The sequence below is a fragment of the Peromyscus maniculatus genome, chromosome 7 (assembly GCF_049852395.1).
Source record: "Peromyscus maniculatus bairdii isolate BWxNUB_F1_BW_parent chromosome 7, HU_Pman_BW_mat_3.1, whole genome shotgun sequence".
Classification (NCBI taxonomy): Eukaryota; Metazoa; Chordata; class Mammalia; order Rodentia; family Cricetidae; genus Peromyscus; species Peromyscus maniculatus.
Window position 1 is genome coordinate 48362607 of NC_134858.1, and position 22698 is coordinate 48385304.

The 22698-nt window shown below is 41.7% G+C and overlaps 1 protein-coding gene across 4 annotated transcripts in view; it reads left to right on the top strand.

The window, feature by feature from the left end:
- Pou2af1 (POU class 2 homeobox associating factor 1) overlaps nt 1-22698 on the top strand; it is a 68104-nt gene that overhangs the window by 25041 nt on the left and 20365 nt on the right. For 2 of the 4 annotated variants that reach the window (XM_042280924.2, XM_076575362.1), the window contains exons 2-3: nt 5255-5339; nt 15680-15787. In XM_042280924.2, coding sequence (XP_042136858.2) covers nt 15742-15787 — 46 coding nt within the window. In that variant the 5' untranslated portion in view covers nt 5255-5339; nt 15680-15741. Of the gene's footprint in view, nt 1-5231; nt 5340-15679; nt 15788-18432; nt 18631-22698 lie in introns of those variants that run through there. The other 2 variants (XM_076575361.1, XM_076575363.1) reach the window with 2 other exon arrangements.

Consider the following 22698-nt stretch of genomic DNA (forward strand, 5'->3'; position numbering starts at 1 on the left):
TAAATATTACCTGAAGATTGCTAACTAGGGCTGGATACTTAGGGTGCTTGGGCCAGGTCACCATTTTACTTCTTTGGTAGGTTCTCTCCTAGCCGGGTGACTTTGGACACATTGCTTAATCTCTTTAAGGTTTAATTTTCCCATCTGTAGAATGGGTGTATACAAGTGGAAGGGATGACTGGGTTGTTGTAGACCTGGTGGTGGGGGAGAAGGGAGTAGGTTTTGGTTGGACCTTTGGGTCTTCCCCAAGTTGTCTCCTCTGTCGCTTATGGACCTGGTAATAATGGAGGCGTCTCCATTTTCCCACGGTGTAGGCAAAGTTAAATCAGTTTCCTTTCCCTGTAGGTTTGAGAATTCAGAAGCACAAACTGCATAAGTTAATTACCCTTGGCATCTCAGGTAGATTTCTAGGTACACAACTGTTTTTCATCTTTATAACCTGCAGCTATACTTCGAGGGTTTCTGAAGTAGAGAAATGTCCCACTCTGTGGCCACAGACACACTTGAATTAAGAGTTCAGAGGATGGTGGGCATAGTGTCAGATGAGCAGCCATGCACCTCAGGGTCCCTCACAGAAGTCCTTCCCTGGGAAGATCTTGGTTTGATAATTCAGAAAAGTAAACAGACTTAATCTGAACTGTTTGCTGGGGGATTCTCATTCAAAGCTCCAGTCTGAAAAGAGGTCTTCAGTTCCGTTAAATTTCTTCACCAAGTCAACACAATTGCAGTGTGGAAATGACTGTGTGGTGACATTTCCGATGTGGTATTTCACCTTTTTTTGTTTGCCTTTGGCTAAAAGCACAGTCAGACCTTTGTGTGCTGCATGGATTCTGAGAGGCCATTGAAGGGTGTGTGGGAAAATCTTTAGGACCTCTCAGGGACACTGAGCACAAACACAGCATGTGCCATCTTGCCTCCAGGCTGGGAAGGCTGAGGGTTTCTCCGAAGTAACCCCACTCTTCCTGCATCCTATCCCTGGAAAGATCTGGAAGGCACATCCCTTGGCTGCTGCTATATGAGGCTCAGTCCATTCATCCATTGAATAAATATTTGCTGAGACTCTCCTAGTGCCAAACCTAGATGCTGAGTGTACTACAGGCAGAAAAAAGGGCAGTGATTCCTACTGACATAGAAGTCACTCTCCTGAGACTGGCTGACTATTGTTCTGTGCTTTCTGATTTTTTGTATATGCTATGTGCCATATAAGCATTTTAATGAAACATAAGTTTTATATATGTCTTGGATTGTTGGATTGCTTAGATTTATATAAGTAATATGTAGTAAAATCTGAGTTATTTTCTTATGTAGATAGTATATAGGTACAATTACACAGTTATATCTTCTTAGATTGTATATTCCAATAAGACAGACTTAGCTTCATCCAATTATCTTTGTTTAGAACCTAGAATAGTAGCTATTCTGCCCCCCAGCCCCCATGTATGTGCACATGTGGAAGCTAGGGTAGATAATCCTCCTGTCTCTATCTCCTTAGGGCTAAGATTACAAATATCAAATGTCCACTACAGAACCTGTTGGTTTTTTTTTCTTTTTTTCTTTTTTCTTTCTTTTTTTTTTTTGGAGGAGAGAATGGTCCTGGGTATTGAACTTAGGTCTTGATGCTTGAGGGGCAAGCAGTTTACTGACTGAGCCATCCCCACACCTCTCAGAGTATATTCTTTAAGTCAGCCGCTACTTTCTGGCTGTGTACTCTGAACTGGGTGTTAGAGATAGTGATGGGCATTCTCACAGAGGTCATAGCTTAATTTAGTGACTATGAAAATAGAAAATATATATATAGAGAGTGATGGATAATTTTTCCCTACATTTAATTTGGGTTTACTAATGCACAGATCTATATTTTGCTTGCTCCATCATTGAGAAGGGACATAGGCATCCTATATGTTAGGCCTTTCTTCCTGTAAGTGGCCCAGTCCTACAGCCAAGATGAAAGAGTTGTAGCTTCAAGCATACTTTATGTAAAGGATTTCCACAAAAGGGGCACCCATGCAGGTGAAGTAAAAATGGCATTTGGTCACTTTGGTTCCTTTCCTCTTGGTGTACTTCACCAATACACCTCTCTTGGCCTGGGATCTTCAATATTCATCCCCTTTCCCTCAGTTAAACCTTTGAGGAAAGCCCAATAACTCCTTCCAGTAGCATATAAATCAATGATTTTTAAGGGCCTCCGTGGGGACCATTGTCTTTAATCAGACCAACATTTACTTATAGATAGCTCTCTATCCTGGCTATATGTCATCATCAATTGTGATATGTTGATAAGGCTTTACTCACACACTATAATGGTAACTCAAATCCATGGGAGAAGAGTGAATCTTATTCACAGTGAGGGTTGTGAAACATTCCTAAGTGACAGATGCTCACTGTGTGATCCCTGGGTCAACACAGTGTCGATACCATTAGGGAATGCAGAAGCACAGAATTTCAAACCTTCTGAATCAGAGACTCTGGGGATGGAGGCTAGCAAGCTGCGTATTAGAAAGTCTTTGCCATGACTCTGATGCTCTTTGCTTCTGAGATCCAGGACTGCTGTTGTAAACCAGAGGACTAAGTCATATCTGGGATACTTCAGTCAAGAGTGAGATTAATATGAGGCTACATTCCAAATGTGTCTGGCTAGTTCATGTGTAGACAAGGCCAACTGTGATTGTCAAGCTGTGAAACTGTCCCAGATTTGCACGTAAGCATCAGCCTTAGGACTTGGGGAAATAGGGAGGAAAGGAATTATTTACCAAATATGGCAAACACAGGTTTGTTGATAGTACCAATGGGAGGTAGTTAATTATGTCAGTGGTGATAACTACACCCCCCCCCCCTCTCTCATGCCCCACAAGCCACAGACCACAAATAAGGGTTATGGGAAGGGAAGAGGATAAAGTTGTGGCAGGGGATGTAAATGAGTGTATTTGCTAAGCTAAACTGTGTGGAGTTAAGAGTTTATGGAATTCTTTAGTATAGCATTTCTCTGGCATTGTATATGTATATAGATGTGTGTGTAGGTAGGTTCAAATGTGGTGGGGCCAGAGATTGACATTAGGTGTCATCCTTAGACACTCTCCACCTTATATATCAGAGGCAGAGACCCTTATTTGAACCCAGAGCTCACCAATTCAGCCAGTCTAGCTAGGCATCTTGCTCTGGGGGATCTCTTGTCTCTGCCTCCCACACATTGGGGTTACATTTTATGAGAATTCTGGGGATTCAAACTCCGGTCCTTATGTGACTTTACCCACTCTATCTGGAATTTTTTGATTATAAGTTTTAATCTCAAAGCAGTAGTCCCCCAAACATTGGCATATAGTGATTTTTAAGACCAGAAAGGATTGTGACTAGGAAAGATTCCCCAAACGTTTACCCGAAATTCGTTTACATTTCAGTTCTGTTTAACTGGTATTGTTCTCGGTGCTAAAGATACTAAGACGAATGAGAGAGACATCATCAGTAGTCAGGGGATCTGAGGGGAAAGTAAAGACACAAGAAGACACCTAGTGAGGAGGAGAGTAGGATGCTGTGTGAACATATCACCAATGGCTGTATGTTATATCTGGGACTCAGGCAAGTCCTTGCTGAATAAGGATTACTTATCTGAAAACTGAAGGTGAAATAGCAATCATTTAGGTGAAAGTATGTAGGGGATGGAAGGAGAATGTAAGGAAAGTATTCTAGAGAGAGGGGAGACCTCAAGTGAGAGCTTGGCATAGAGAGAGGCTGGAATGGACATTTTATGAGTGGTAAGCTGAATGTGCTGGATCCAAGAGGGATGTGGGATGTGGTAGGAAGATGGAATAAGAAAAGCAGCAAGTCTAGACCCAGAGAGCCTAGGGACTTAGATGGAAGATTTGGACCAGGGCCCAGGGACAATGGGAAGCCACTTAGAGGTTTAACACAGTGGAAGAAGATGATGGATTTGCATGAATCTCTTGGCTGTATCTTGGAAGTGAATTGGAGGAAGGACTGTGGGTATTGGGAGACAGGAGATGTCTGTCATGCAGATTAAATTTACAAATGTTTGCTTAGGGAAAATATGGAATGAACTAAAAATTAGATTAAAATGTGTAGTTAGTCTTGTGCTCTTTTCCAGCCTTAGTTTTGTTTTTTTTTGAATGAAATAGATTTCTGACAGCTATGGAGACCTAGCCAGGGGCACGAATCAATCAACAGGTAGTAACCGAACACTACCTATGTGCCAATCACAATATAAAATACAGTGCTGGGGCCTGCAAGCTGGCTCAGTAGGATGCCTTAGCAGATTAAGGCACTTGCTGCCAAGCCTAACAACCTGAGGTCAATCCCCAGGACCCACGTAGTGGAAGGAAAGAACCAATTCCTGCCTGTTATCCTCTTGTGTCCACGTGCATCTGATGGTACCCACATACACTCGTACAATACATAATACAACAACACATTGTGCTGGATACCCTGGGGGATTCTTGGAAGGCTTGGTCCCTGAACACAAGATACTAATATCTGAGTAACAGAAATAAACAAAACTGCATAGATGTTCACTGAAGATTCAGGGCATATGTAGTTAATTGTCAGAAAGCAAGAATAGAGTCATAAACCCTCTAAAGGAGGATTAGACTTACTTTTGTGCAACTGGTGAGCCTTGAGTAGAGCTTTGGGGGATCCTAGGACTTGAGTAGACTAGGTCCTCTAGGAGCACACTACATTTCAGAAGTGGTGTGACCTGCAGACTTTGTGGTTGCAGCCACATTTGTGGTTTAATTTATCTTGACTTTCAGAGAAAGTTGGTTGAACCTCATTGATATGTAAAAGCACATTGTTTTTGTTCAAAAATGGGTACTAGCATGTGTCCCCTACTTAACGAGTGACCAAGTTTCTGCTGTATCTGCTGGAATAGGGCACATGGATGGGTAAATTTGTTGCATAGGCATGTGGCATTGATTTAGAAAGGGCCTGGGAAGGATGGAGATGGATGAGGAATTTCTCAGAACAGGAAGTTGCTTCTCTAACTCTTAATACTCACTCCATAAGCAGGTGCTGTACTTTGCAGAATATTACCTAGTCCTCAGAAATTTAAAAATTGCATGTATCAGAAGTGGGTCATTCTAAAATTCCCATCCTAAGACCCTCAAAGTCGCTGCCCCTCAGTATGGAGACAGTCTACTCTTGTGCAAGAGATAAATGCCCTTGAAAAGTACATTTGGCTCTGAATTACCCTCATGTCTCAGGTTTATGTTGCTTTTTGACAGTCATTTGTTATTGTCCTGGGCAGAAATTGGGGAGGAGGCTGAGGACACAGTGCTGAAACAGTCCTACACTGGCATCGTCTGATCTGGACCAGACTTGAGAGAAGACAGGTGAGTGCCCGTGGGGTGGCTTCTGGGAGATACAGTGGACTAGGTTGAGGATACTGTGAGGATGTCAAGGTGATACTGAGAGCCTGTCTGCTTGTCTTCTTGAAGACACTGCAGGGTAAGTCCAAAGGGGTACAGAATATGGTAGAACACTACCAACTTTGAAGGGTCTTTGTAGATGCTTATGGGGTCGGTATAGCCAAAGATGTAGAGACACCAAAGAACTAAGGAACCCCACCCACTCCATTTTCATGGGAGTTGGACCTCTTCCTTCTGAGGGAGGATCTCATGCAGGTCAGGCTGGTTTCAAATTCACTATATAATCCAGGATGGCCTTGAAATTCTTAACCTTCCTCTTTCCCTCTCCCAAGTGCTAGGATTAAAGGTGTGGCTTCTGTGCTTCATTTAGGCATTGATAGGGATCAAACCCAGGCACTGTCCCTGGTCCTCTTTTTAATTTTATTTTGGGAATTTGCTCAGTAAAACCTGTTTATACAATACCAAAATTCTGAGGATAGACATGAACTGAACATCTTTATCAGTTTAGTGGCCTTTTCACGGCATGTTCTTTTGATCCTTGATTCCAGGCTTGGAAGCAAGGCTCTGAGACAGTGGAGGTCCCAACTCCGTGGTCCCCAAAGCCTTGCAGCACCGGGTCCCAAGACCTGCACAATGTACACAGATCAGGCACATCCTTGCTGGGGTTGCTACGGGCAAGTGTAATGAGCACTAGTCGGAGGGCTGCTGGTAGGAATAAGAACAATGAGCTAGTGTGAGTTCTGCCTGAGGGACCTGGGGAGGTGATAGTCCACTGGGGCTGTGGAGACATGTTTGTCTAGGCAGGAAGCCATGTGGGACCCTGAGCCAACATACTCTGGCATACCTCCTAACCACACCTGCAGCAGATCCCCTGGACACATAAAAGGGAGTGGGAGTTATGGATGGGTATCCCAACCCCATCTCTTCTGGCACTGTTAGTCTCTTCTGTTCCCTGGTTGGGATGGAGAACATTTCCCAGCTCCAGGAAAATTCTCTACTATGTTCAAGTCACTTGGACTTCTCCTTAGTTACTTCATGAACTCACTATCTGGGATCCAGATTCTCTGACCTGGAGACACTGAATCCTGATGAATTGGCAGGGTAGGGAGGAGGGGAGAGGAAGAAGAAGAGGAGAAGAAGGGAGGAGAGGGAGGGAGAGAGAGAACTGATAGAATACCCTGTAGGTTCTTCATTGGCATGGACCAAATGAATGGTTCTGCGTGTGCCAGGCTCTTCCACTGTGACCACACTGTTGGCATATCAGAGGTGGAATTACATCCTGGTGTGAGGGAGTAGTCTTCTTTCCAGGTGATACCACCTCTGCTGTCAATCATTTGAAGACAAGGCACACTTCTTAGAGCAGACACTGGGCTATGCACACATGGTTGAGGAGAGTGTCAGAGTGAGTCCATATGGAGATAAATAGTAGAAATGCCGAGTCAGGGAAGCGGGCCAGATACTCAACACTAATTATAGTTCCAAGTATGGAAAAGGGAGGAGCTGTAGTACATAGGAACGAGCTAGACTTGGCTGCCATGACTGCTTCCCCATTCCTGGACTTGTTCTTAGAATCAGCTTCCTAGACTAACCCGAGGCTCATATCAGTCTGCTGAGGAGCTGCCTCATCTCTGTTTTACAGATGGGGAGGCTGTAGCACGGAGTGTTGAGCACTCTGCTCAAGGTTCAGTTTTACTTGCTAAAGCTGGGATTTGAACCCACATCTGTCTGCTTCCACAGATCACATTCCTAACCACTTTTTGTTATGGAATGTTTTAGACAGTACCAGCTGATCTCAACTACATTGAGTGTTGTTCAAAGAAACAGGCAAGTTTCAGGTCTGGATGAAGCTTTATAAGAGGTGACAGAGCTCCCAGCACTACAACCTGAGGTGGCAGCTGAGGACAGGCCAGCCTTTCTTACCTCTCTTCCCGAGCTTGAGGTTGGCCATTGGTTTTGCATTATTAACTGGGAAGTCTTCCTTTGTGGTTGCTCTTGGCAGTCTCTTCCCAGTTGTCTCCAAGGCTGGCAGTGGTTAGTGAAATTGTTTTCAGAGTCTGATGGTGTGTCTACATTTAAGACTAGAGTAGAAAAATAACCAAATACTAGTGTCCTTTAGATCTATGGTGATGGTTCTAGGATCTCTCTGGGTACTAAAATCTATTAATGCTTGAGCCCTTCTATAGAAGAGTTATACTATTTATATATAATCTATACACATTTTCCCATATACTTCAAATCATTACTAGATACTTATAATACTGCATTCTCTATGAATACCTATGCCATAAGGACAAGAAAAATCTATATACACTCATTATAGGCATAATGTTTCTTTTTTAAATGTTTGGAATGTTTTCATTTTGGTTGGTTGAATCCACAGACATGGAACCCTCAGATATGGAGGGCTGAGGGTATTCATTTCTCAGGATGGCTGCATCCCAGGACCCATACTTAGTGGCCATTTGGTTTAATATGTACTTCATGGGTATCCACAGGACACTGTACCCACACTCAACTATTGTTATTGCCCAAGGGTGTTGAAGGTTTGTATAGGAGCAGATGTTTGAATGTCTGTCATTCGCTCTGATTTATCTAATCAGTTGGGGCTGACATCATAGCCTCAGACAGATGGGAACATATGGCTACCTTGGTTAGATTATACACTTCATTGAAATTTGAAAACCATGAATTACTAACCTGGTGTCTTGACCCCGAATAACTGCAGGAGAGTTCCATGATAACAGTGGATAGGCCTGGGGAGATCTAGGTAGTATCAGCCCACAGTGACATCTCACCTAGTGATTTTTGTACTTGCTGTTGACGTGTACACGTGTGAAGCTGGGTGACTGTGTGACATACTCTGTCATTACTTTGTTGTATATTCTCCTGTCTTTCAGTGGGCTGGGTAGGAATGCTCTCAAGACCCAGGCTTAAACCCATTCATGGGACTAGAATAACAATATGCTTACTCTTGGTCAGCACTGTTAAGTCATTTAACCCTTTAATAAAAACGCTTTATCCTTTAATTGGATAATATAGGTTTCCCAGGGAGATAAGATTGATGAAAGCATTTGGTTCACAGGTATTAGTTTTTAACTACCAAGGTCTGTGTTCACAGCTCAGGCTGAAATGTCTCTTGTCCCCTAAGCTCAGAACTCAGCAGAAAAGCAGAAGTCAGGATAGGCTTTGCTTTCTGAAAAAGATAGAGAAGTGCTCTAAAGAAAGAGTTAGATAAGGCAATCTTCTCGAATGTGATTTCAGGACCAGGAGGGCTAGCATTCACTTAGAACTTGTTAAAGTGCCAATTGTCTGGCCCCCTCTTCACTTATCAAGTCAGAAATTCTGGGGTGGTGACTGTTGCATGATAAAATAAAGAAATCACTGTTCTGGGCCCAGTTCTACTGGCCTGTAGGTGTCTACAAACATGCTTTTTATTCTTTTATTTCATGGAAATAGGTTGTCTAAGCTGCTTCTAGGGTTGCCCAAGTGGACTCTGGAGTCTTTCGAGAAAGTAGGAGAGCAGAGATAAACAGAGGCCTATTAAATGTTTAGCTTTATGGACCCCAAACTCCAGCCCACCCCCTGCCCTGAGGTATCTGAAAGAATAGAAAGCTCACCATCCCTCATTCTCAGTCTTTGAGAACCTGGGTCTCTCTGAGCCCAGCTTCTACTTTTTCATTGTGAGGGCCTCTGAGTGATGCTTGATGGATGTGTTGAACATGGAGTATCCTGGCTTCATGTCATTGATTTCTTTTATCTGTATCTCTTAACAGGATTTAAAAAATACTGTTCTATAATTGTGCCTAAGGTGTTATTATGGGAGTATATTCTCTCTTCACTGCTTCCCTTGTTGAATGAATGTAAACTTTATAGAATCAGGGCTGTATTATTATGCACTGCTGTATCTTCAATGCCAAATGCAGGTAGGTGACAACAGGATGGCATTTAACACAAACCTACTGAATGAATGGATAGATGCACGAGTGAATGAATGGATGACTAAGTGGATGGATAAGCCCTTTACTGTAAGAGGCTTATTTCTGCAGTAGGGAAGCAATGTGATGTGGTGGTTGAGAGCTGTGAAGTCAGCTCACGTTAGATCCCTGGCTCTCCTCTTTATGGACAATGTACATTAGCCAAGTTTCTTAGCTTCATTATACTAGTTTCTAGATATGTGAGATGAGGCGAATGCTTCAAAGCTTATTGAGAACATTACATGAACTAGTATGTGCAGTAAAAAAGTTCCTAATATATAGTAAGAGCTCTAGCACTCTTCTCTATATTGGCTTTGGGAGCGAAAACGTGGAATTCTTATAGTTGTTTGACCTCCATCCTCCTACTTTACTACTCCTGTCTCATAGCATACCTGTGTCTGTTTGTGGGACATGTACTAAGGGTGATTTATTTCAGTGTTAGGGAAAAAGGACTTCTTTTAATTAACTGATAGTGTATGTGTTTGTGTGTGCCCATGCGCATGGGCATGTGTATGTTTGATTTATCATGTGCATGAAATTTTCTCTCACTTATAATAGAAGACACACGGCTCAAGTTAAAAGCTTTCATATTTATTATTAGTACAAATAGTAACAATAGTAATGCCACCATTTATAGAGCTTTTTCTGTGTGCTAGGCATTGTATACTTCAGAGATCAAGGGATTACCTGAGTCAGGGGATATCATATATTTAGGTAGTGAATGATTTTAGTGTCTGGCTTACAGAGGCAAGGCTAGGCTTACTTCATTCACTGATATCGTATTGCTGTTAGCATGGCCAATAAAGACCCACATAGCCTTTCTGCTTAATTAAATAAATTGCTTTATTTGAATCAATTGCATTGTTTTAGGAGGCACATTCCTTTGGAATTTCCCTTTGGAATTTAAAGATGCCTGCAATGTTGATTTTTTTTTTTAAGATCTCATTCTCATGCTTTTCTGCTTCTTCCTCTTACCTTCTTATTTCTCTCCTTTCCATCTTATCTCATTTGTTCATTCATCCATCCATTGATTCAAGTTACCGTCCTCTTAGACCAAAACAAAACATGCAGCTTCGAGCTCTCCAGCTGCACCTGTGACTAAAGGCTACTCAGGAGCTTGGCTCCTATGCAAATCTGCTTGTTTGCGCATGTTGGAGCCTTTGCCTTTTGGTAGTAAGCTGCCCCTTTGTTCACAAGGAAATGGACTTTGACTTTATTGCAACTCCTATTTCCATAGTATTTGGGCACAAATTACAAAACCTACCTGGTGACAATCTTAGTTACTGGAGGGCTTGGAGTTCCAGGAAGAAGAGAAGGTGTTTCCTTCCAGCATCTTCAGATGGATGGGTGATTGACAAGCATCACTGCAATTATTGGACAGGTGCCTTAGCTCCTTAGAGCCTTCAGCATGCAGGCAACAGACCATTAGGCTGGTCAGGCCGATGGTCTGGGGAACTTCTCTTCTTTCAATACCACCTAGAGAAGTAATGAGGTTAAGAGCCCTGAGTCTAGGAGTGGGTATCAGGTAGGGTCATCAGGTCAGTATTCCTTAGGACAACTATAGGAATGAAATTATTTCTGGGAGCAAAGCATTCATGAAGCCAAACTCTCTCCTATGCATGGAAAATAAAAACAATGTGTTTAGTTAGACAAAGGAATATTCCATGCTATGCTTAAGGCAGAGGATTTTGGTTTTCACCCTTGTGTATTTTTGTTTATTTTTGGGAATTTCATACAATATATAATCTCCCCACTCCCCTAACATCTTCCAGATCCTCCCCATCCATATAACTTCATTTACTCTCTCTCTCTTAGAAATCAAATAAAAACAAAACAAAACAAACTATACTTCCCATAAAAACCCATGGAGTCTGATTTGTGTTGGCTAACTATTTCTGAGCATGGGGCCTACCCTGGAGTGTGGTTGATGTACCCAGTGTCATTTCATTGGGAAAAAACAACTGATTTTTCCCTCTCCCATCAGCTATCAATTATAAATATCTCTCTGGCTAGGGGTGGAATTTTGTGTCTACTTCTCTGTGCTGGGATTTTGTCTGGTCTGAGCTTGTATAGATCTTGTGCATGCTGTCATGGTCTGTGAGTTCATATGTGCATCAATCCCACAATTTCCACCGTGTCTGGAAAACTATGTTTATTTGAAATTGTCCATGAACTCTGGCTCTTATAATCTTTCTGCTTCCTTCTTTGCATAGATCCCTGAACCTTGAGAGGAGGGTTGTGATAGAGACATCTCATTTAGGGATGAGTAGTGCAAGATCTCTCATTGTATTAGTCAGGATTCTTGAAGGAAAAGAACTGATAGGATGAATTAATACATATATATTATAATTATATAATACATTATATACACAATAATATATATAGTATATAATGGGATATACACACATATGGGATTTATTCGAGTGGTTTACAGACTGGTCTGAGAAGTCCAGCAATGGCTGTTTCCTGATGGAAAGACCAACAAACTGGGAGTTGTTTAATCCATGAGACTGGATGTCCCCACAATCACAATCTGATCCTGGAGGCATGTAGGTCCTAGAGGACTGCCAGTTTTCAGTCTGTGTTGGAATTCTGAAGAAGCAGGTTCTAACACCAGCACAGGAATGACTCAGAATAGATGAACTTGCCATTGAGAATGAGGGCAAGCAGGAAGAAAGCACATGCTTCCTTATTCTATGTCCTTTTATATGGACTGCTACCAGGTTATATGGGATCCAGATTTAGGGTGGATATCCCACCTCAAATGATCCAACCAAGATCTCTCACAATGCTCACAGCTGCTTGGGTTTTAGTTACTTTCAAATGTGGTCTAGTGGACAACCAAGATTAGCCACTCACGCTCTACATATTGTCTTTATGTTAATTACCATCCAATACAAGAAGAAACTTCTCTGGTAAGTGCTGAGTGATGCACTGATCTGTGGATGTAACAATATAGCATTAGCAGTTGTTTTATTGCTACATTCACTTAGCAAGGTAATAGTAGTAGGTTTTCTCCTAGAGTCCCTGACTTCTTATTCAGGGCTTTGGGGGGGGCATTCTAATAAAATGCAGAAGACTTGAAAGAAGATAGATAAGGAAGATCTTGGGGAAAAAAAGGAAGAGCTAGTTTTGGGTTGTCTAGGTTAGTGATTCCAAATGCTAGAACAATGCCACATGGCATGCTTGTTTTAAAAAGCAAAGCATATAAACAAACACACAAAACCCCTAACCCTTCCAAACTTGTCTAACAGTCACAGTCTGGTCTACTTACTGAGTTAAATTCTTTGAGTGGAGTGGAACTCATGAGTATCTCTTTATAAAAACTATCTCATGTAATTCGAGTGGGAACCACTTTTTAGAAAGATTTCTACATTTTATGTATATGAATGTTTTGTTTGTATGTATGGATGTGTACCCCATGTGAGCCTGGGGTCCTCAGAGGCCTGAAAAGGATGTCAAATCTCTTGGAACTGTACCAGCAGATGGCTGTGAGTCACCATGTGAGTGCTGGGAACTGATCAAAGGTCTTCTGAAAGAGCAGCAAGTTCTCTTGACCACTAAACCATCTCTTCAGCTCATAAAAAAATAAAACTACAATTTTCACACCAACATGAACATGGGAACTGTATTTTACATATCTCAGCAACCCCAATACCCAGCTTGATTTCCAGCACAGTTTATACCCAATAAGCATTTGCAAAACTATCCTGGAAGAGAATTCTCAAAGTTGGTTATTGATTGTGTAGAGTTAGAAGAAGGCACTGTTGGTAACATGGCAAAAATATCAAATAATAAAGCTCATTATTCAACAGTGAGTAGTAAAACAAAATGCTAAAAAAAAGTGTCTTTCTAAAGGAAAAGGACCAACATAGTGGGCAGAATAGCCTGTGGCCTTTCTGCTTGGCAAAGCCCCTCCAGTAATAGACCATCAAAGAGAAGAGCTACCAGGCTGTCTTGACTGCCCCCAAGATCATTTATGGCATATCTGGGCCACAGATAACAACCAAAGCCACATGGTCCTTGATTTTCTCATCTGCAAATTGGGACACGGGCATTCACCAGATGTTTGTGTCAATGGAAAATTGTCAGTGTGGCTAGAGGCCATCTGTCTAGTGCCAGAAGCCATTCAAGAACAGCCATAAAGAAAGTTGGGCACTCTCCAGCTCGCCACAGAGGCCAGACTGTTGTACACAATAAAGCCCTTGCTTCTGAACGCTGGCACCAGTCCAGCCCACGTGGTCAATTCAATCACCATTTGGTTAGGGGTATGGTGATTTCCCTTCCATAGTGCCTGGTTGTAAGGTCCAATTATTTGAGGTGTGACTACACAGGAAATCTCAACCACTAAATCCACTTTTAGATAAGGACCCGCCATGCAGCTGTCAGCCATATTTGCAGATGATGGCTGGGAACTTGAGGAGATGAGATGTAGTCTGAATCTAGCTGCTGTTTTGATTAGGGCAGTGGGACATTTTTTTTTTCCCCTTGGGAAAGTAGAAACTGGCAAAGCGTGAAGAGCTTCCTGATAGGCATAAATTTGGGGAACAAAAACGTAAAAGGAAAATCAATTGAAATAGTCTTGATCGGAATCTGATGATACAGTTAGTGTGGATGAAGATTCTATAGTAAGCTATTGCACGTATTTGTTATGATGGGTACTTAGATTGTTTCCATTTGAAAGAAGAAACCCAAAGTAAGGGAGCTTAAACACCTGGACCAGCTCTCCAGTCCTTGCAGTGCAACCAGATGGCAAACCAGGGTATCTAACTCTACAGAAGCATTTCACTATCCTCTGCAGTCTTCCCTATAGGACAGTTATACAGAAGAATGAAGCCAATTCACTTGCTGGAGAAGTGGGCTTAGCCCTCTCAGTCTAGAAAGGAATATAGGAGATTTCTCATAGACAGCAATGGAGTTTAATACTTTATTTGTGGTTTTACCCATTTTGACTTGGAGTCCATTATCCTAGCTGGACTTAAGTAATTTCACGTATTTTAAAATGTGATATCATAGTACTTCTCTTAAATAAGCAGTGGTTCTTAACTGTAGAATCTCACAAACTCTATTGACTATCTCCCAAGAAACACACACACACACACACACACACACACACACACACACACACACACACACACAACATTTTAGATGAGAAATTGATGGGCATTCTTTAAAATTATCCTGGCCTACCTACATCTCTACCTACCTCCAAGGTCTCTATAGATCTGATTTTGACAAATTTCTGGGCCACATACAATTTTCACAGTCTAGGGATTATTAAACCTGTAGGCTATCAGTTTTTGTAATCTCTAGTCTGCTAATATTTGCATTGGTGACAAATCTTATATTAAAAGGTTATTAGGATTTTCTGTCTATCCAGCATTAATTTCATGCTTATGTGATATTGATGATTTCTGTTTTGTTTATTGTTATATCACTAAAGTGTGACTATGTGGTATAGTTTATGTATTTCTTGTGTTCAATGTTTGTTCCTGAAATTTATAGATAAAAATGCTTGGAAATGAATCTCATACAATAGAACAAATTGTTACTGAAAAGACTTTTTATTTCTCTATTATGTATAACATTATTCTAGATTCTGTTATATCTTTTATTAAGCTAAAGAAGTTTCCCTCTAATCTTACTTTTCTAAGAATTATTTTTAAAATTATAAGATATTTGACTTTATAAAATTTACTTTATACATTAAGATAATTTTATGATTTTTCTTTTATGATTAATCAATATAATGAGTTACCTTGATAAACTTTCTAAGAGAAAACTGTCCTTACATTCCTGAGGTAAAGCCTATGTATTGTTATATATAACCCTCATTCTATTATGAGTTATTATTATTTCTTAATATACTATAGGATCATGCAAATAATATTTAGGATTTTTAAATGTATGTTTATGAGTTAAATGTCCTGTAGTTTTCTTAAGTTGACATCATATAGCTTCAGAATCTAGTTTATATTATTTTTTTATTTGAAAACTTCCTGTCAGTCCTTTTTTTGGTCATAAATATGATATTATATTGTTAGATCTTCTAAAATATTCAAATTAATTTAGAAATTTCTTTTAACTAGTGAACATAATATTTTTATATTTATTATAATTACTGTACTATTAGCACTTCTGTTTTCTGTTTCCTATATTTCAAAAATATCCTTTTCTTATTTTCTATAGAGATATTTAATTTTTTCTGGCTTAAAGATAAACTATTTCTGTTTTTATATTAAGAATGAAGGTGGTGGCCCCCCTTACTTCACGTTGCACCAAGGCTTGTTTTCTGCTCTTGAGCTCTTAAATTTCTCTATCATTTTTCAGGTTGATCATTCCTGATATGAAAATCCCCAGTCCAAAATGTCCACAAATCACAAACTTTTCGAATGCTGATAGGACACCGCAGGCGGAAAATTTCATCCCTGAACTCAGGTGACAGACTGTAGTATAAACACAGGTACACTAAAAATATCGCCTAAAATTACCTCCAGGGTATGTGTATGATGTATGTGCGCACAAATGAACTTGGACTTCATATCAAGGTAGTTCATTCTATGTTCCAGTGTTCCAAACTCTGAAAATGATCTGAAATGTGAAGTGCCTCTGGCCCCACACACCTCAGATGAGGCCTGCTTGGCCTCTGGGTTCCTCTTTGTACGGCAGAAATACCAGTGCAGTGAAAGCCCTCCTGAGTTCCTCTAGGCTGTCCGCCACAGCGTTAAATATCAACTATAACGGGGACAAATGGTGTTCTCTGGACTTGTGCAGGTTTGATGATATCCTGTTCTGGGGGAGTTTTCTTTCCCCAGTTTTAAGGAAACGCCTGTAATGAACTTAACCCACGTATTTGTTCTCGCATTTCTTGAAATATCCTCCCAAGTAGCACTTTTCATTTGAATACTTCCTCCACGAGCAATTTTAATGTGAGGCTTTGTGGGCCCTAAGATATTTTTGTTAGGCTACAGTATTTGAATGGCAGTTTGGCTTGCTCTAAAGAGACAGGTTCAGTGTTCACCTTACTATTTTACAAATATTTCCTCATTGTCTGAATCTATAATTTTGCTGTGAGGAAGTCTACTGCCATAGCAAGTAGTTATTTATATTGCTTCTTGGAGCTCATTATGCTGGGCCTGTAGAGAGACAAATTAGAAAACAAAAAACAAAATAACAACAACCTTAATTTCATGGCCTTGGAATAAGACAGATCACCAAAATGTGAGCAGCAACGTAGGAGATGCCTAGCTGGGGTCTGTATCCCCTTTAAGAGTCCCAGATGTCTGGAGAACCACTCATTTATATTTATAGACACAGAAACTGAGATGAGTACCATTATGTGGCATATTTAAGGGGACACAGGCAGTGAGTGGCAGCGTATTGATGGGAACTCACATGTCCTGGAGCTAAGTCAGGCCTGATGGGTGGAAACTTCTCAGTAAGGCCCAAGGCTCTAGGACACTACCACCTGCTAGACTAGGCTAGCTTGTGGTATGCTGTCCCTACAGCTGGGTCCCTTCACCATACTGAGCTCAGAGGTTTTTGAGTGAGGGCTGTTAATTCATCCAGGGGGGAGTCTTCTTTGTTTTTCCTCCAGACCAGCCTTCGAGCCAACAACCTATGAGAGGCTGTAATTGATAACTTCATTAGGTGACATTTTATTGGGGGTGAGCATGCTCTCGGTCATAAGTAAAGCCCAAAGAGAAAGCCTCCTTGAGGTGCCTATAGAATCATATGATGTTTATATGATAGTTACCATCATGTAAACAGCAGACAACGTGCTCTGAGAACGGAGAAAGGGAGACCGATCATTTCTAGGCCAGGAGTTTCGGGGAGCCACACGATTCTTTCATGTGCCAAGGTGCTGTTTGAGTGGGGTCTGGATGAAAGAAGGGGTTCTCTTCAGATGGGGAGGATATGGAGAGAGAGGCAGGGGGTGAGGCTGGTAGTCTAAAATGAGCATGCATCTGGGGGGGACAATGGTTCAAATGTGAGAGGCTTTATGCATCTCGGTTCTGTTTCTAAAGGGAGAAGGTATTTTCTGGTGGTACTGGGGGTTGAACCCCAGGCCTTACACATGCCAAACAGATGCGATATCACTGAGCTATAGTCCTTTAGGTGAAGGCTTTTTAAGCTGGAGAATGGCAGGATCAGACCCAGAATATGTTAGATCATTCTGAGGCACCATGGGAGGCAAAGCCCCAAGTTCTCTGGACTACCCCAGGGGTCATAACTATATGTCCTTGACCCCAGAGTAACTGGGTCACTGGAATGGAGTCTGTGAGCATGTGGGTTTCAGATACATGGTGGCAGTCTTCGTACTGGATGCCCCGCAGAGGACAAATCCTGTATTCTTCCCTTGAGAAGCCTTCCATTAGTCATGCTGGGGCCCTAGGAGAGAAGCCCCGGTCCTCCTAAATCTACAAGTCATCTTGGAACATCTCCTCCAGCTTCATTATCTCCTTTTCTTGTTTGAGTGAATTGGCCCCCTTCTCTGTGGACCTATCAACTGTCTGAACCAGTTACCCCCCTATATCTAAATAATAATATTCTATCTTGCCATTTTGCTCTGGACTGGGGCAAGGGGAGGAGCCGTTAAATTTCAAAGTGGAATAAACAGCAAAGCAACACCAAAAGGCCGAGGAGGTTGTTTAGTGAGGCTTGAAGGGAGGACAGGTGTTTCCTCCCATGTTGAGAATGGTGACCCCTGGGAATCGCATTTCCCGTTGAGCAGGCACCCATGGTGAGGCGAGTCCTGCAAAAGGCCTGGTAGTGTGGAACTGTATGTGAGTGCCAGAGAAAGCTCACTGTTTTCTAGATTGTCTTTTGGACCCCTAATCGCATAAGGGGCTCTGACCCTTGACCTCAGAGTCCACTCTTTGTATCCATACCGGCCCTCATACTCTATGGTTGCACAGCTCTCTTTGGCTGTGTTCACATGGCTATGGCCTCCTGTGCTGTGTGGGGTTTTTTTTTTCCAGCTGTCTGGCTCTGTGTGTAAAACACTCTTCAGCCAGTGGGGGCTTTTGGGGGTGGGTGCACACAGTGGGGTGACAGGCAGGGCTGCTGAAGACAGAGCACAGCCCCGTCTGAGGTGGGAGGATGTGATGACGTGGCCGCACTCAGCGGGAACGCAGGCCTTTTAAAAGCCGAAGAAACAGCCTCAGAGTCAACGGTGGTTCCACGGGAGGAAAGCACACCCAGTCACATTAAAGAAGCCAAACTGTCTGCTTCAAAGAGAAAAGGCAACATCCTGTCACAGGCCATGCTCTGGCAAAAATGTAAGTGGCTTGGTTGCGGCTGTCAGAGTCAAGTATGCAGAGGCAGGGGCCAGGAATGGAGAGCCATTGGAGGTGATGGGGGCGCAGGGGCTAGGTTCAGGGCCTAGGGAGCATGGAGGGCTGAGGTGGGCGAGCTGGAGTTTGCTGGCAAAACCAGCCTGTCAGCAGTGATGCTCATTTTCCAACCTGGGGGAACGAAGGAGTGTCCCAAGGTGGGGACAGCTCATCGCATCTCCGGTTCTGTGCATGAATCACCGAGGTAGGAAAGGGCAGTTTATGATTCATGAGACGGAAACCACATATGATACGGGTTTGGAGCAGTTCTTCACGTGAGGGCCTTCGCTTTCATGGACACCTGCTCTTTGGCTTGTTGTTGAGACTCTGGGTCTCTTTCTAGCTGAATTCTGCCAAAGGTGGTTCCCTCCCGTGCATGTGCTGGGATGCGATGGGAACCCAGTTGTGGGAAGCAGCTCTTCTCTGCTTCCCTCCAGGCTCTATTCACTCTCTTCCTTATTCTGTGGCATGGTTGGCTTCCTGTTCCACTGCAAAGGGCCCGTGGGCTTATCTTTGACCTTGATTTTTATCCCTGGAGTTGAATGGAACAACTGTGAACTGTATTTTCCGTTCTGTGGATTGAAAAGAATCGGGTGTTATTGATAATGGAAGCCATACAGACATTATCTACAGCATTCCTTTCATGAGGTAAACAAAGTCAACTGAATAGTCTCACAAAAGTTGAACCTTGTTAAGGGTCAGTCCCGTACTTCCTCAAATAAGAACTATTATCAAAAAAATTTTCCTATCTTTCTTTGTAAGATGATTAATTCCTTAAAATGCCTTTCATTAGTTTAAGTATACCATTCCTCAATCAAACTTATATGATAATCCAGATTAAAAGAAAAAGACATTTTGGAGGGTTTTATTTAAAAAAAAATCTGAAAATACCACTTCATTGATTAAAATGTGACATAGTCACATTATCAACAACTCACTGTTTTCTTTATTTCTCAATCTCAAGTTCTTTGGAATTGATTTTGTTATTCATAGGTGACTCAGAGGAGCAATTTAAACAATTCGCAGTTTACAAAGTCCTATCATTGATATCAGCGAGATTTCATTTTTAAAAATAAAAAAAAAGAACTTTAATTTGGATTTGAGAGTTTTAACCACCTCTTCTAGTTTGGGTAGCATGGGACTCATACCAGAAGGTGACCAGAGCAAAACCTTATCCTTCTGGAAGCAGAGTGGCAGCCAGCATCATTGGAAATGCTATAAGGATGTAGGCAGATGGGTCTTAATGTCTTCTGGGGCCTTTCGAGTGCCTTTTAATGCCTTCTTACTTAGGGTTTTGTGCAAGCACATTCATTAAAAAAAAAAAAAAAAACTCTTAGAGTTTGCATATTTAAAATGGGGGTAAAAATAATCCCACGGTGTAGAGTGGTTCTTAATAAGCTGACAGTGCCACAAGAATGATGCCAATTGCTCTGACTTGGCATTAGCCCCTGAGGTATGGGCTGCTTGCCTACAGTGAACGCGCTGCCATAGCCTCCCATTGTTGTTGCCCACTATATTTTCCTTCCCCGGTGCCTTATAAGAAATGAACAGATTTTTTTTTTTTTTTTTTGAGTTGTTGGAAGGCTTGCTTACTGCTCATACTGCTGGGCCAGCCAAGTAGACCAGGATGCATTAGAACAGTGACCACATTGTGAGTTCACCAGTGTCATAACTGAAGTGTGCTCAGATGAGCCAAAGTAAAGATTCTTGTCAACTGTCCTTTGGGGCCTTGAAGGAAACGAGGAAAGGCCTTGTACACCAGACTTATCCCTTTACCCTGGACCCAAGGTCGCCTGAGTGACTAAGACTTGTGGGAAAAGCAGTAAAATCAAGGCAGTGCCATCAGCCCACTGAGAATCAAAGAGCCTGAGAGGGCAGGATTTGTAATCAGACAGTGGGAGGTGCTGAAATGGCACTTTCTTTTTTCAGAAAACACTCTTCAGGCATGAGCCGAAATGACTGTACCTAGGGTTAAGAAAGAGTTAAGAAAACAATCCTAGTGCATGCGGTCCCTCCTCCCGGTTTGGCCCACGGACTCCTGTTAGCGGACTCATGGTGAACACAGGCTACAGGAGTTAAGGCGGGAGAACAGTGGGACAAAGTCAGACCTGTTGACATGGAGGTGTAGACCCCTTGAGGTCTCAGCCCTGGGTGTCAGCGGGATCAAGAAGTTGGTCTGTCTGCAGACTTTCTCCTCAGGCTCTGACCTGGTCCACCCTAGCTCGTGTAGATGAGATCTGACACGTACCAACTAGGGCAGCATAGCACAAACAGCTTGAAACAGCTTGAGCCCTGGGCTGAGCCAGGGCTGACTCTGACAGTTGGCTCTCCAGCTGAGAAATCTCACCTCTTCTCACTCTTAACACGGGCATTTGAATGCCTGCCTCACAAAGACTTCGTGAGAATTAAAGGATAGCATGTACCTGCCTCTGGCCAATATTGTCTGTACATGCTGGGGACATCAGCTTGGGGTTTATGTTAACTGTTGGTTATAGGACATTATATTTTGTATTTAAGCAGTTTCCATAAAGTTTGCTCTTCCTCTGCTAAATTAAAAAAAATAGATTAATATACAAAGTGATGTGTTTCATCATGGTATCTTCATACATATGTGTCATTCTACTTTGTTCTTATCTGCTCGCCACCCACATGTCCCTTCCTTTGCTAAACGTCTGTTGACACAATTCTTACAATGATTGCCATTAAAAGTTTAAGATAGAGAAAACACTCCATTATAAAATGTAACTGTAACAATTAAATTTCACTTGAGTTAACATGCCAGCTGTCTGGCAACTTTTAAAACCCTAAGTTTGCTCAAAGTGTCAAAAAAAAAAATCAAGAAAATGCTATAAAATCACCCTGTGCCATCACAGCGTGCACAGGTCTCTGTTTCAGAGGCTGAATTCAGCAAGGCACTGACTCGCTTAAGTGTGAAATATTAACTTCTCAAACAATTTGATCCACACATTTTCAAATGGAAGTGGCCGTCATTACAGGAGTGGAAAATGTGTTCAAGGCCATATTTTAAACTCTTACTAAAGTTTCCAGAATCTGAAGATTATTTTATCTAGTTGTAAATTTTTATTGAAAGGTTGAACTTAGGAAAAAAAAAGAATGTAGGCAAAGTGGAACTCATGTGTCCAATAAGCAGCCACAGTGGTCATTTAATGCCCTCCTTCTTCTAAATGTCCCATAAGCCTATCTGACCCTTCAGGCTATGCCAACTTCCCTCCCCTATATCTTTTCCTATACTTTAAAGAGTTCCAGACAAAATATTTTTGGGGGATAGAGTCCAGCAACATTTTTCAAAGGTGTACAACACAAGTGTGCTAAGATGGCTTGTGTGCCAAATCAGGCTTACTGTCTATCTTTGTAAATAAAGTTTTATTGGAACACAGCTATGTTTCTTGACTGGCATATTCTGCAGGGCTGCTTTTGTTATAGCAGCAGAGCTGTATAGCTGTTAATGTTACTCTATGGGACTAGCTGGCTCTTTATAGAAGAAGTTTGCTCACCTCTTGACTTAGATGCCCGGCTGGTACTTGAGGCATTCATTTCCCCAGGTTATTCAATATCTTGGGCTTGTACAGTGTTAACATCAATGGTAGATAAAGCATGCAATCAATTTATTCAATAGTTTTTCTTTAACTTTCTTTTTATTTATTTTTTGTGTCTTTCACATCATGCATCTCCATCCCATTTATTTCCCCATCAGTCGATAGTTTGTTAATGACAAAAAGTCTAATTGATGAAAAATCTTCCTAGAAGTGATGGAACAATGTATAATAAATTCAATATCACTTGTTAGAAAGAGGAAAAACTGGAAGATGAGATTTTTTATCATTGTTTCTTATATTAGGGAAAGATCTGGGTGATAGTGAAAACAGGGTTAACTGATTTTTCTTTGCATTGACTAGTTGTCTCAGATCCCATGGTCTTGGCCATGTCTTCATTGTAGTTAAGTCAAGGGGCACCTTAGGAACAGGAACTAGTTATTACCAAATCATTATGCCC